We start from the raw sequence: 15,942 nt of genomic DNA on the forward strand, positions 1-15,942 counted from the left end.
TAAGTACTTTGTAGGTAAAGGCTGATGTATTAAAAATGTTACCAATTCAAATATAATTTTATATGCGAGTATATATTTTTTTAAATGTGGCATAAAATAGATAGTACAGTCACTTATTTAAACTCTACTTGTTATTGTCTTCAACTCACTTCCACTCTATCTTAAGGCCTTATCCTTTTTCAATTTGATTTGAAGTGGTGTTTGTCAAAATAAAATTCAAACTTATGTTTTTAAAGTTCAATTTGAACCTCAAATATTAACATATAACCACAAAAGTTCTCTAATTTATTTTAATTATTTAAAGATTAAATTGTCATCATCTTATTTTTTTAAGAATTATTTTCACCGAGTAGACCTTTTAAATTATAAATGGAGAGCCAAAATAGTGAATTATTTTCACAGTTTTGACTTTTGAGTTGGGTTTGATTCTTACTTGTTTGCGCAGAACTTCATTCTCCAGCACAGCCTTTTGCTCCTGCAGATATATTTGGAAAACTTATTAAGTTATCAATTAGAAAAGAAAGGTCCATTTGAAATTCTCTTACATTAAGACCTGTTAGTTTCTACAATCATGAAGAAAGAATGACCTGAAGAAGAATGTAAATTAACCTCTTAAAATTATTCGTATAACTTTACGCTAAGGTGTGTATAAAATTACCAAAAACATTGCCTCTTTACTAGTCAGTATTTTGCTAGTTGGGACCATGCACATATCTAAAGTATTTCAAGTCAATGGGGATAGTGTTTTGCATCCATTATTTTTCACATCTATTTTCTTCTAGAATGAAAATGAGATGAAAAATGCAAGTGGAACCATGTACCTGTAACCTGGACCTCCTAAGATGTTCTGCAAGTACTTGTTCCTGCAACGTTATAGTTAGAGTGAATAGGTTAATGACGGCAAATCCATATATTATTAGTAAGCTTTGAACTGAAGAAATGATTGAATTTGGCAATTGAAATAGATGTCAGAAATAAAAAAGAAAGGACCAATTTACAATCTGATTTTCAACTGAATGCAAGGTTGACCACCTTTGCAATATACATTATAAGGAAAAAACATCAATATGGTCAATATCACTTAAAAGGATCGAAATCTGGCATGTAGTTTTTCAAATTAGTAAGAGCTTCATGTCAAAGTTTTTTTTTTATTCCAGGAATACAAAGGTTCCTTATAACAGAAAAGGAACATAGAAAATCCTGGAAGGAAATATGTCATATCAAAATAATACAATCAATTACATCACTATTGATCATTGTTCTTTGTACCTTGTCTTTGACTGATAGTATCCCTTCACTCAGTTGATTTTCTAGGTGCTGCAGTTCTTTAAGGCTCAATCCATCGAGCTCCTTACCCATCCTCCTCCTATACACAACATGAAAATATTATCAGAACAAAATCTGGTCTAAGATTTTGATGAGAAATAAGCACAAAAGGTAATTAGAAAATATGTAAAATTCATCGGGTAGATATTTTCTTGGCCCATTCATTAAGGTAACTAATGCAGTCAACTATTTCTGTTATGTATGATAGCATTACTGATTGCTGATATGAAGAGTCGGTATCACTTACACATATGCTGAACGAAGCTTTGTTATTTCATCCTTCAGAAGCTTAGTATCAGACTCCATAACTTATTCAAGAGTAGGTAATAATAACACTTCAAACTATATACATACAAAGAGAAACTCAAAAGGGATGAGGTTTGATTAAAGAAAATATGATGTTTTAAGATATTAGAGGGACTGTTTCAAATATATCTGCTGGGGGCTCATCAATAGGTTCCTCTGCACAATCTGATTGCATGCCTTTGCTGTACCTTGAAAGGGTATGCTCCATGCTTTATGAATGAAATAAACTTCAAAGTAAAACTCATCCACTCTTTGTAGGCAACATGTCATTGCTAGATCCTCTCCAACAAACTCAAAACATGCTCCAAGGAAAACAAAATCTTAGTTTATGCAGATCCCAGACTCCATTGGCATAAATGGTCACATAATTTTCTAAAAATACACCATTAATTAGATGCACAATCCCAATTCCAATAAAAAAAATCAACATCTATTCAACAATTTTTAACTGTCACTTTTATTGATATAAGATTTCTCAAATTAAAACTTCAGTTAGCAAAATAACAAGACTTATGTGCAAGCAAGCTATTCTCTTCCGCTAAACTTGTATTCAACATAGGCTTGAAAAAACCTCGATAATAATAACACAAAAGAGAAACTCTAATTCCAATAACACAACAAAAAAAAATCATACAAAGACGCTTTTTGATTTTTGAAATTCAATCGAGGTCCTTGACGATCTTAATCCCCATGCTATTGGCGGTTCCGATGATGGACTTGGAAATGGACTCGAGAGGCATGCTCTGGAGAAAAGGATCAGATTGTTTCACCTTCGCGATCTCGTACACGTGCCGAACCGACAGCGAGGACGCAGTCACGTGACCGGGGCGGCTGCTACCGGTGTCCACGCCCGCGGCTTTCTTGAGGTACCACGACACTGACGGCGACTTAACGGTGAACTCGAAGGTGTTGTCCTTGAACGCCGTTATCGTAACTGCCATGGGCGTGTCAGGCTTGTACTTCTGGGTCCGCGCGTTGAAGTCCTTGCAAAACGCCATCAGGTTCAGCCGGTACTGACCCAACGCCGGTCCGACTGGTGGAGCCGGTCGAGCCCCTCCGGCGGGTACCGTGAGCCGGATCGTCGCTGCCACTGCCTTTGGTACGCTCATTTTGGTAATGGCTGGGATTTGAGAAGAAACGTATCAGCAGAATAAGGGTTTAAGGTTCATTGCATGGGCCTGGCCCAACTGTTTCATGGGCTGAGTCAAGAGGTTACCATACTAACCTCAAGGTAAAAAAACAAAAAGATTTTTGATTTGAGACCCAGGTATACCTAATCTTTTAAAGATATTAAATTATATTATTTTAACATGATTTTAAGCTCTCAACAAGTAGATAAAACATACCAAATTTTATAAAGAATTTAATTTTTATGTATTATTAATATAATTTTTATTAAAATATATCGTGGGTATAATTTGTATATTAATTATTATAATAATAATTTTTTAATATGACAATATATGATAAATGTCAATATAAATAAAATATAAAATTATTTGATATTTTATCAAACAGTTTTATTTTAATATATATTATATTTTTTAAATTATAAATAAATATTATTTATAAATTTACGTATAAATAATATTACATCATTTAATAGTTGAATTAATAAAATTTAATAACTATAAATTTTTTTGGAGAAAGTATATTAATCCAATAACTAAAGTCATCGAAGGAAGTTAAGTATACTTGCTTCCAAAATAAGTAAGTAACTTCCCATGTTTGAATCAATATTTACATTAAATTTTATAAAAAAATTGTTTATACATATTTTGTAAAATTATTGATTAAAATATATTTAAATATGTATTTAAATAAATATTATTATAATTATATTTAACATTTTGATCATATTTTTCAAATTTATTTGTTGTTAACGCACAAGATGGATGACTAGGGTTTAAAGCCTTTTAAGTTAAACAATTATTGGATAGAGTATGTTAATATTCGTGAGGTGATTAATAAGGCATGAAATGATAATGTTAGTGAGTCATAAGCAGCAAAATGCATTAAGAGAAAGATGACTAATGTAACAATTACTCTTAAAGGATGGAATTGAGAAGTATTTAGAGATGTGGATAAGAAAATTTATGACATGACATTAGAGCTTGCAAAGTTGTATAAATGAAATTTAAGACTTGGTAGGTCATGAAACAATTCGACAAAAAGATTAGGTTAAAGGTATTGGACGGGTAAGGAGATATAGGGATGTTTAGGCCTATCCAAAAATGTCAAACCCGTCCAAAACTGGGCTAGCCAAAGGCCCAAAATGCGGATGGGGTTAGGTTGGTTTGTTTAGGGGAACTGAAGGTCGTTAAAAATGGGGTTCTAAGGGTAGAAGCGGTTGGGCTCGAGTGAGGGGATTGACACCTGAATCAACCTGACTACTTATTAAGTTAATGTTAAAAAAAATGGAACCCTAGGGACCCATAGTTAGTCGTTGCTTAACCTAAAATGTTGTAAGTCTCCCTCTATTTTTCAGCGCTGCATGCCATTTTTTTGGTCTTTCCTCTCTTCTTCTCCCCTCTTTGATTTCGTTCCCAAACCAAGTGCTTTGTAACCTCTGCTAGGATTTTCATATCTTAGACTATTAGTCATGGAACTCTAAGGCCAAGGTGCATACTTTTAACTATATCATACTTTCGATCTTTCCTCTCTTATCTCCTCTTCGATTTCATTCATAAATTAAGTGCTCTGCTAGGGTTTTTCATCTTTCAAACTTTTAGTCATGGAACCCTAACTCTTTCAGTCTTTCGATCTTTTCTCTTTTCTTCCCTCTTCAATTTTGTTCCTAAACCAAGTGCTTTGCTAGGGTTTTTCATCTCCCAAACTCTTAGTCATGGAACCCTAAGGCTAACTGGCTAAGGCAAACACTCTTAGTTCTTTTAGTCTTTCGGTCTTTCCTCTCTACTCCCTCTTTGATTTTATTCCTAAACTAAGTGTTGGGCTAGGGTTTTTCATGTCTTAAACTCTTAGTCATGGAACCATAAGGCTAAGGTGCACAATCTTGCACTCTTAAGTGGTGTGCCCTAGTAGGATTTTTCACTCTTAGTCATGGTGCTTTGATAGGGTTTTCACTTTTAGTCATGGAATCCTAACTACTCATCTCCTGTTATATATTTTGGTTACTAGGATTTTGAGGGCCACAATTTCATCATCGGTGATTAAAGGTGGTCGATCTCCTATTGAGTGAGGTAATAGACTCATACTCTGTATTTTCTTAAGTTGTGTTAAAATATTTTATTACTTTGTAATATTGGTCCGATAGCTCTCTTTTTTTATATCTGTCTTTCTCAAATTGGTTGTCCAATCGTTTATATCTCAAGATAATAATATTTACTTTATTTGAAACAAAGTTTGAGTTGTTTAGTTTCTAAATTTCTATTTTTTTTTCAATTTGTTATGTTGAATTGATGCAAGGTGATGGTGGCTGAAGGTGGTTTCAGAATGTTCGTTGTTTACCTTAAGCTCTTATTGTTGGAAGGTGAACTATAGCATTTTATAGTTCAGGTTGTACATTATCATACTTTATAGTTTGGTTATTTGTGGACTATTTAATTTGTCTACTATTGTTAGTTGGTTGTATGACAATGGCTAAGCTGAGATACATGTATATTGTTGTGTTACATATTTGTGATGTATTCTATGAGAATATTGCATGTTGTTGTCTCTCTGATGTATAATAATTGTTACCTTGATTCTATGTATGTATGTTAAATGTCTTTGTTCTCAGTCTAATCAATGATGTTTTCTGATATTGTCATTCACCTGCCTATTCTGTCCCATTTTCCTCTATTGTTTGTTCAGTGATGGCTTTTAGGAACTTAATCTTTTTCTAATTGATGATATTTTCTGAGATCTTGTCATGTCTTAATACCTGCTCTTCTCTCTCTTATCATTGATGGCTATAGTCTGAGATTTTTATGTGTTGTTATGTATACTATAAGTTCTTGATCTGTTTGTAATCAATGATGTTTTCTAAGATTTCTACCTACCTATTCTGCCTTCTCTTTCCCCATTCCTCTCGTTGTTAGTTAAGCGATGGTCTCTAAGATGGTTATTGTGAGCTGATAACATGTTTAAGATCAGTGATGAGATATCAATATATAAATTTTTTTAATAATTGATAAAACTTTAAGTAATGTTAGTCAATGGCTAAATATAACTAGTAGTTGTTAACTTAGGCTTCTTCCATTGAAATAGAATGAAGGAGTCTGGTCAGTACATACCTCTTGAAATCTAACAGTAAATCAATTGGTTGTTCCCACTAGTTCTGCATCAACTTGTATAGATCATGGTGGAAATCTATCAGATGCAAGTGCTTATACAAACAAGAGGAGAGCAAATGCAAGTATTACCCTTCCAAATGCTCCAGCTAAGAAGAGGAGAGCAAACGCAAGTGCTCCCAACTTGACTTCAGATGTTTGGGATCATTTCACCAAACTACCTTTAGCAAATGATGATGACATTCCCCAGGCTGCATGCAACTATTGCAAAAATAAGCCTTATATTGTCACTCTAAAATTTATGGAACATCTAGTTTGGGAAGTTACCTTCATAGTTATCGTAAATACACACATATTCTTACTAGTGATTCAAACTAAACCGTTTTGACTTTTGGGTTTGATAGTAATATGTTGGGTGCGACCAACCTAAGATTCAATTTAGAAGCTTGTAAAAAAATTGTTGCAAAGTTTGTGATTTTAGATAAACAACCTTTTAGAATAGTCGAGGGTGAAGGATTTAGGTTACTTATCAATCAACTTCGACCTTAATTCACCCTTCCATCTTGCCAAACACTCACTAGGGATAGTTATTAGCTGTTTTTGGATTGAAAAAAATTAGACTTAAGGCTTTTTTTATGTCTGATTGCAGTTGAGTCACACTCACTACTAATTGCTGGATTTCAATTCAAAATTTAAATTACTTAACATTGACGGCTCATTTTATTGATATGGAGTGGAACTACCATGAACAAAATCATTAGTTTTTCAGTTGTTCCCAGTCATAGAGGTGAGACTATAGAAATGCATATTGAAGAAATTTTGAGAGAGTAGGGACTTAGAAATATCTTCATTATTACTGTTGACAATGCGTCTTCTAATGATGTGACTATCAACTATTTGAAGAATAGGTTGAAGCTCTTCAATAGGCTAGTCTTAGGTGGAAAATCTTTTCACATGAGGTGTTGTGTACACATTTTAAATTTAGTGGTGAATGATGGTTTAAAGGATATGCATGCCTTTATATCTACCATCAAAATCACTATTAGATATGTGTGGTTTAAAGGATATGCAAGGGTTTTTGTTAAGTTTCTAAAAATCTTTCATGATGCAACAAAGATCATTTCTACTTCCACCCGTCACTATTTATATTGTCTTCTACCAACTTTTTGAAATTCTTATTGAGCTGAATCATTTTACAATGAATTTGAACACAATTCTTGTCAACATGGGGTTGGAGCTGAAAAAGAAGTATGAAAAGTGTTGGGGTCAAGTGGAACAAATAAGCCAACTTCTTAATTTTGGAATGATTCTTGATCCTAGATACAAGTTGTTCCTGTTTGGGAAACACTAGTCTTCAAGTCTCTGCTCTGAAGTGGTGACGTCCCTCTGACTGTCATTGACGTGAGGAGGGTACCTGCAAAAGGCACTTCGATGCTGAAATCAGGATTCAGTTCTGAGTAATAAATGTTATTTAATAATGAAAAGTCAACATTTTACATGTACTTCATACCTTCCTTTTATAGGCTTTATTATGGGCTAATGGGCCTGATGAGTCAGCCTTGATTTTGACCCTTTACTTAAAGTAGATAATGCTCTGATTATTACCCTTAATTGAGTTAATTACCTTTTAATCCTAATAACAAGGTATTCGGCCAAACTGGGCTGAATAGGTACTCGGTTTCCTTTTTCTATATGTAGGACCGAGCAATTCCCCATCCAGTATACAAGTTGACGTATGTTGAGTGCTCTTTTAAAGACATATACCCAAAAGACACATATTTAGTAAGAAAACTTTCTGTTGATGTCAAATATAAGCTTTTTCAATTGTATGCTTGGTGTGCTATCCTCCATGAGCAATAGGATAGGGCTACATAATCTTCTCAAGTTTCTTCACAAGACAATTTAGCTCAAACCTCTACTCCTCAAGTTGCAGCCCATTTTGCAAGGGCTGATGCTTACTAACGATATTTAAGAGAAAAAAGTTCAATTGATGAAAAAACTTGAGAGGTATCTTGTTGAATTATGGTTGAGTTTTAATGATAAATTTGATCTTCTATTATGGTGGGAACAAACAATTCATGTTTTCCAATATTGTACACTTTGGCAAGAGATGTACTTGTTCCAGTTTCAACTGTTGCATCCAAAAAGTGTGTTTAGCACTGGGGTAAGGTGCTGGATAGCTTCAAAAGTTCCTTATCTCCACAAATGACTAAAGCACTCATTTGTACCCAAAATTGGTTAAAACCCTCTCTTTTTCAATTTAAAGATAAGGACATCAATGAAGACTTTGAAATTTTAGAGACTATTATAGCAGGTAGTTTATTGTTGTTGTTTTTGGTAATTTAATAAATAAAAATGTTAGTTGCTAATTTTAGTAATTTAATATTTTTTTGGTTGATCTCATGCATTTAAGACTTGTCAATTGTTGGAGGAGCTACACTTGTGGCCGGAGGAATTGGACCTGAAAGTTCTACTAGCCTATCTTAACCAATTAATATTAGCTAAGGTTGCCTATAAGGTAAGTTGTTTTATTTTTTTAACATACTGCCTTTGTTTATTTTTTTCACTTTTTTTATTTAACTTTGTTTTTGTAACTTTCTACCTTGGTATTTTTTTTTTAGCAATAACTTTTTGGAGCCTAAGATATGAAAATGTTATTTTGAATAGATCTATTTTTGGGATGAAATATCAATTAGGTTTATTTTGGATCAAGGGACTATGTGGAATCCTTGAGGACAAAGTGCTGGTTCTTATTTTTTAAATTGTAACATTATCAAATGTTTAAGTAAAGTAAGTTTCTGAATTAATTCTAAATTGATCTTTAATTTATTTTTTTGCAGATATTTTTTGCTTTTGTTGAATTATTTTGGACAATAATCATTCAAGCTCCTTTATTTTATGTTGTTGATAGTAAGATGTTACTCCCTCTCCACTAAATACATTCACGTATTAATATGCAATATGCATGTCACTATTTTTGTTTCAAGTTATCTTATAAATTTTACTTTTATGCTCTTAACCTAATGGTCATTTTGATACCCAAGCCAAGATTTATTTCATCATATCAAATCATCATTCTAAGCATTTGCAACCATCATAGAATGGTAAATGACATTCCCTTCCAATATTCATTCTCTTCATGTGCTCAACTTTATTGCAAGTTAAATTCATTAACCGACTAAGGATTTTTTTCACTATTTTGTAATATTTCTCTATAGATTTACGAACAGGAAGGAGATGAGAGGTAATTAACGAGTTGGAGAAAATTTTGTCTGTTGCTAATCAATGTTATTGCCAATCGATACTTTTTCATTTATTTATGTTGATTTGGTATTTTGGTTGATTTATTTTCTTGCACAATTTAAAAAGAAGTGTCATGTGGACTTGTTATTTTAGTTTGTACATTTGAGAATTAAATTTAGAATCCAATTAATTACAAATTGTTTAATCTTAGTATAATTTATGTATAAATTATAAATAATTCCACTCTAATATAATTTATGTATTAAGTATAATTTGGATATATTTCAAAATAATAAAAACATTTAAAGATATTTTTTATTTTAAATAAAAAACATTATCTATCTATTATTTGACATTTATTTTTCATTAGTTATAATTAAAAGAAAAACTACTAATATTTTATTATTTAATATTATAAACATTTTAATAAAAAAATTAAAAATTTGTTTTAAAATTGGATCTAGATTCCACGGAGCCTAACGGTGGATGGTCTTGCCTAACGCTTTGGAGTTGAATGGAAAAGTGTAACAAAAATAGGCCGTACGGTTTTGGCCTGAAATGATAAAAGGCATGTAAAGCACGTGGAAAGGAAGAGGTTGTTTATCGCTAATCTAAACCCAACTCAACTCAACTCCAATCAATGAGGAGAAGCAAGAAAATTCCATCACCCAATTCCCAAACGCTTCAATTCGTCCAACTCACCCCATGAAAACAACATGACTTTCCTAACGAGTCAAATGCAAAACCCAATCCATTCCTCCTAACCATCTTTCCTTCCCCCTATTGTTATTAAACAAATATTAACCACAATTATTCATAATAATGTTTTATTAATAATATCATTAGCTTATGCCATACAATCAAAACACAAGAATAACATTTTTATTAAAAATATTTATTAAATAATATTATTTAAAACTTTAAAATGTTTAATATTTTCATACCATGAATTCATGAAAAAACATTTTTATTACACACTTAGTAACAAGTGTTTTTGAGATATTTATCAGTCACCAATTATTTTTCTTTTATATTTTCGATGTGTAATTTATTTTAAAAGAATTCTTTAGTTTTTTTAATAAAATTTAATAGTATATATTTAATATTTTTACTCCATATAAGTTCATGAAAACTTAATAAATACTATTTTTCATTTAATAAGATATGCATTAATTATCAATTTTTTTTTTATATTTAGAACTTAATAATTTGTCACTAAAAATAGTTCTTAAAGTTTTCTTTTAATTTTAAATATTTTTATACAATATATCTAAGAATTTAATTTTAATTTATCAACAGTGTAAAGATGTTTTTACACTTTTATTTAATTATGAATTGTCATATTAATATGAATTATTTATTTTTATAATATTAATATAAAATTATAATTACAATATATTTTAATTAATTGATTGTATAAAAATTTTATACTAAATATACATTAAAATTAAATTTTATAGTTAATATTTCTAGCTTATATTTACGACCATACTGTAAAACACATTACTTAATATATATTTTTAAATATTAATTAAAATACATATAATGCATCTCATTAATGTAATTTTAATTATATATATATATATATATACATATATATATATATATTCTTTTATATATTTTTGACATAATAAGTTTTTTAAGAATTATTTATTTTAAAGTCAAATAATCAATTTTCATACTTTTTTTTTTATATAAAACACCTAATAATAATATATAATTTACATTAAATTACATAAATTTAAGAAATATTCAATCCTCAATTTAATTTTATTCAACTTTAAATTAAATATTTAGGTAATATATTTCAATATATCCACAATTAGTTTTGAATTGGTATTATTTTTACAATTTTATTCTTTAAAATTGAGTTTAATTACTTATAAATAGTATTTTTATTAAAAAATTATAATATTTATTACACTTTTATATTCTTTTAATTTTTAATAAGATATTAATTTTAATTATTTATCTTCAACCCTTAATTATAAGTATAGAAATTAACCTTTTTATTTTTGTTATTTTATTGTGTTTTTAACGTACGTAATAAAAACTTAAGTGTAACCATTTTTTTATTAAAATTTATAAAAATATATTAATACTATTAAATATCATTATTTTCTATAATTTTTTACTTATTCATTTTTTATTATATTACTTCAAACAAGCATTAATGTTTTTAAAATTTATGTTGAAAGATGCATATTAAAAAATTTAAAATAAATATTATTAAAATAAAAAGAGGAAATAATTTAAAATTATAAGAAACATTTAATACATATATATATATATATATTATAATTTATAATATTAAATAAGATACATTTAATTGTTGGGACACATAAAATAATCGATAAAAATACCTATTATTATTGTCGATATTATTATTTGGTTGAACATGATTCCGATTTCTGAATCACCAATCACCAAATCTGCCTATAAATACCGAAAACGCTGGGGAATTTCCTCTGCTGTGTTCGTTGGCTCTCACACTCCGCGTCGTATAATAACAAACAAGCGAGGGAGAGAGAGAATAAAGGAAGAACGAAAGAACGACGAAAATGTCAGATGCGTTTTGCAGCGACTGTAAGAGGCAAACGGAGGTCGTTTTCGACCACTCAGCGGGTGACACCGTCTGTTCCGAGTGCGGACTCGTCCTCGAGTCTCACTCCATCGACGAAACCTCCGAGTGGCGCACCTTCGCCAACGAGTCTGGCGACAACGACCCCGTCCGTGTCGGTGGCCCCACCAACCCTCTCCTCACCGACGGTGGTCTCTCCACCGTCATCGCGAAACCCAACGGCGCCTCCGGCGAGTTCCTCTCTTCCTCCCTCGGCCGCTGGCAGAACCGTGGCTCCAACCCCGATCGCGCCCTCATCCTCGCCTTCAAGACCATCGCCACCATGTCCGATAGGTCTGTCCGCTAGGGTTTCAATCCAGATCGGAATGTTACCAATACGATGACACCGTTACAGAAAGATTTTTAATCACTACGTTACTCTTTAAAATTCTTATTTTTAAAAGAATAATTAAGTAATTACATTGATCGATTTTATTTTTCACGGTAAAAACAATAATTTTAATTCTAATGAGGAAAAAAAAATGTTTCGTGCGTGAGGACTAATGTGACTAATGTTTGTTATTTTAGTGGTTAAGGTGAGCTTTGTCTATTGTGAGGACTAATGTTGTCTTAATGATTAATTGATCTTTTGCAGTTTCCCGAGTGTATACCGTATTGCTGTTAAAAAAATATATATATATATTTTTATGTTTTGATTTTGTTTAAGTATTTCTTCTAAATTGTGATTATTTGTGATGTTTTTTTGGAGTGAATGAGACGATTGGGAATTGTCTGATGCGGTTGATGGATTTTCAGGTTGGGACTCGTTGCGACTATCAAGGTATGTCGTTTTCTTGTTTAGGACAGCTTCTATCTGGTTCACTCTTGTTTTTGGGGTTATTATTATGAAACGGTTTATATATTTGTGTATCTGGTGTAAATGGTTGTTGACATTAAGTTTGGGATCTGAATGCAAAGCTTTTTAGAATTGTGGTGTATTCAAATGAGTGACTTGACCAAATTTGTTTAGAGGGTTGGAGAAGTCGTTGCACTATGAAGATACTGTGTGACTAAGTTTTGAAGGCTAATCTGGTAAAATTATATGCGACTGTCAGGATAGGACATTAGATGGCATTCCTCATTATGTAGGATGGTTTGATCGCAGAACAAGTTTCATAACCTGCATATGCCTGTGCCCGCTGTATATGGTCATTGCTATCTACTTTGGGTTGGAAGCTCAAAGCAGATGCAATGTTTGTTGAAAAACTATGAAATTCTACCTGGGTATCGGGTTACATTGTTGCTTGATAAGACACTGTATTGCTACTCTTATTCTTGCTTTTATCATTTGGCCTTTAGATTCCCTAGAGAAATTGATGATCAGTGTAGTCAAATATATTTAGTGTAGGTATCAAAAATGGTCAGCACCTCTTGCTAGTTAAGGTGCTGCCCCTTTATTTAGGCCCATGCCTCTGGTGCTTTGAACATACCTTTCCTTGGTTAATTTTGGAAAAATATGAGTGGGTTAAAAATTTGTCCCTGAATATTATTGTGAGTTGTTTGGGCAAGGATATTTACATGCAAAGCAATTAATAATGGCTATTTGCAACTTGATGTGAATAAAGGAGTAGATATGGTTTTGGCAGCCCTGTTGTATGTCAAACTTCTCAGAACAATGTTTATAATCCTTCCATTTTGTCAATTTTACCTTAAGACCTTTTATTTTAATTTCCTTTCCTTTCTTCAACTAAAGATGTTATGTAAATTGTCTATTTTTACTCATATTCTTTTGCATTTGATTTGAAGGATCGAGCAAATGAGATATACAAGAGGGTTGAAGATCAAAAGTCTAGTAGAGGAAGAAATCAAGATGCTTTATTAGCTGCTTGTCTCTACATTGCTTGCCGACAAGAAGACAAACCGCGTACTGTTAAGGGTACAGCCTATGATTCTTTTAACATCTGGATGCTTCCCAATTTATCTTTCCCTATGTAAATGAGCTTCCCTGAACATATGGATTTCAACTAGAAATTTGCTCTGTTGCCAATGGGGCCACAAAGAAGGAAATTGGCCGAGCAAAAGAATACATAGTGAAACAACTGGGTTTGGAGAATGGTCAGTCTGTGGAGATGGGTACAATACATGCCGGGGACTTTATGGTGAGCTTTCTTTATTTACTTCAGGCATTCCTTCTATTTGGATTAGTGTATTGGTGAAGCTAACTTTTTGAAAATTTGACTAGATTTCATTACTGTTGCTAACAATATTTTCATCTCAAACTTCAGAGGCGATTCTGTTCCAATCTTGGTATGAATAATCAAGCTGTTAAAGCTGCTCAGGAAGCTGTGCAGAAATCTGAAGAATTTGACATAAGGTATATTTTTGTTTACCTTATATTTCTGAAGAGACTGAAAGTGATGTTCACTGCTGACGGCTGGTTTGTCATAGTTACTGCTTGGGCTTCAGAAGATTAAGTTTTGCTCTAAGAAAACTTGGTGGCAAAAGTTGATACACTGGAGTGTGCTATGATAAAATAAAACTAGGATATTAGCTTAAAATTAGGGCTTATAAACCATCTAGACTTTGCTGATTAGCTATTGTATTAAATTTCCCTGTTTTTCTGAGACCAAGGTGAAGATTTATATTATAGATTAGAAATGTTCAGGTTTTACACGGTGTATAATGCATCCAGGTGAGGAGGAAACTGAGGATAGGTAGCATGTGTTATTGATTTTTCATTGTGTTAGAAGTCAGAACTGAGGGTTATATATATCATGAGAAATGCTAATAACACACTCTTTAACATACTCCTGACTATTGGTTAAAATTTATTGAAAACTATAAAAATTATGTGGGTATCATTACTCTTTCTCAGTCCTAACATAATGTTTTTCTCTTATACTTTTGTAATTTTTAATAAAATTTAGCCAGTAGTTAGGAGTGTATTAAAAAAAAGTGTGTTGCTAACGTTCTTTTGTGTCATATATCATGCATGTCAACTTGATTTAAATTTGACTGACAAATTAAATGCTTTGTCCTCTGCACTTGTAATCCATCCTACTTGTTTTTGGTTTGGTCATATTCAGACATATATGATTATATTCTGGGGATTGATACTAACATTTTTCTGATTTGTCAGGAGGAGTCCCATATCAATAGCTGCAGCAGTTATATACATCATAACTCAACTTTCTGATGATAAAAAACCTCTGAAAGGTTTGTGATACACTCACAGGATAACTCGATTTGAAGGGATGGGAGGACAAACATTTCTTTATTGATTTCTATTTGTAAAAATTGTTTTTTCAATTTCATAGGTTTTATTGGAAAAATTTAAATTTCAAATGAAATTTGATTTTTTTTTTGTGGAAGAATTAAATTTGACTTAGAATGTATCTAAATTCTAAACCCACTGATTGTCGCAATGCAGATATATCACTTGCCACAGGAGTTGCAGAAGGAACAATTAGGAACTCCTACAAGGATCTTTATATCCATATTTCAAAAATAATACCAAATTGGTATGCTAAGGAGGAGGATTTGAAGAACCTTTGCAGCCCTTGAATTGTTGAGCAAAATATTACGACCCTTATTTAACAGGTTATATGTCATTAGATCATTCTGTTTTGGATGTACTGAACAATTATTAAAAATGAAAGCGCCTTTTTTACTTTGTCGTCATTTTGCTTGGCGTCCATCGCACCATTTGTTTAACCCTCCCAATAAGTACTCTTGGGAGCGAGGCACCATATGAATTTCTCGACACTGGTGCAACATCAAAGAGTTAGTGTTGTACAAACGGTGAACCCACTTGCATCAATTGAGTTCTCTTTTGCTATCATTGCTCCTTGATATGGATTGACGAGTTGTAGTTATGTTCATTGCGTATCACAAAAATACACGTTGTGAAACTGACACTGCATCAATATCAGTTAGACCTGGAACTTTCTGATTGTTAATTTTTGTTCCATGCAAGCAGACAAATTGGAACCTATTATTCCTTCGAAAAAGGAATAACAATTCATTGATACCCATCCATTTTGGCTGGGCTAGGTAAATTACTTCGGAAAAACTAAGTATGGGTGCGGTTTGGCCATTATAATACCTACTCTACATACTAGCCCTTGTGTGTTTTGTAACTAATAGTCTAAGTGTTAGGTATTTTTTGAACTGAATTAGGTATTACACTTTGAATCATAGTTATTAATCTTGAACTGGACTGGTCAATTTAATTAGGAGTCAATGAGGTTTGTAGTTATAATAACTTAAAATTGA

At 31.9% G+C, this 15,942-nt stretch overlaps 2 protein-coding genes across 2 annotated transcripts; one reads left to right on the top strand and one right to left on the bottom strand.

The window, feature by feature from the left end:
* Window positions 1–2,050: 2,050 nt before the first annotated feature.
* LOC113873594 (54S ribosomal protein L19, mitochondrial) lies at window positions 2,051–2,792 on the bottom strand. Its single transcript, XM_027511783.1, has one exon. The coding sequence runs from the start codon at window positions 2,739–2,741 to the stop codon at window positions 2,292–2,294; it is 450 nt and encodes a 149-aa protein (XP_027367584.1). The 5' UTR covers window positions 2,742–2,792; the 3' UTR covers window positions 2,051–2,291.
* Window positions 2,793–11,510: 8,718 nt separating this feature from the next.
* LOC113872199 (transcription initiation factor IIB) lies at window positions 11,511–15,616 on the top strand. The gene is made up of 7 exons (XM_027509548.1): window positions 11,511–12,021; window positions 12,484–12,508; window positions 13,474–13,603; window positions 13,696–13,826; window positions 13,953–14,041; window positions 14,807–14,883; window positions 15,098–15,616. The coding sequence occupies exons 1-7, from the start codon at window positions 11,669–11,671 to the stop codon at window positions 15,229–15,231; spliced, it is 939 nt and encodes a 312-aa protein (XP_027365349.1). The 5' UTR covers window positions 11,511–11,668; the 3' UTR covers window positions 15,232–15,616.
* The last annotated feature ends 326 nt before the right edge of the window (window positions 15,617–15,942 follow it).

Source organism: Abrus precatorius, unplaced genomic scaffold, assembly GCF_003935025.1.
Source record: "Abrus precatorius isolate BTA unplaced genomic scaffold, Abrus_2018 Scaffold7, whole genome shotgun sequence".
In the NCBI taxonomy this organism is placed as follows: domain Eukaryota; kingdom Viridiplantae; phylum Streptophyta; class Magnoliopsida; order Fabales; family Fabaceae; genus Abrus; species Abrus precatorius.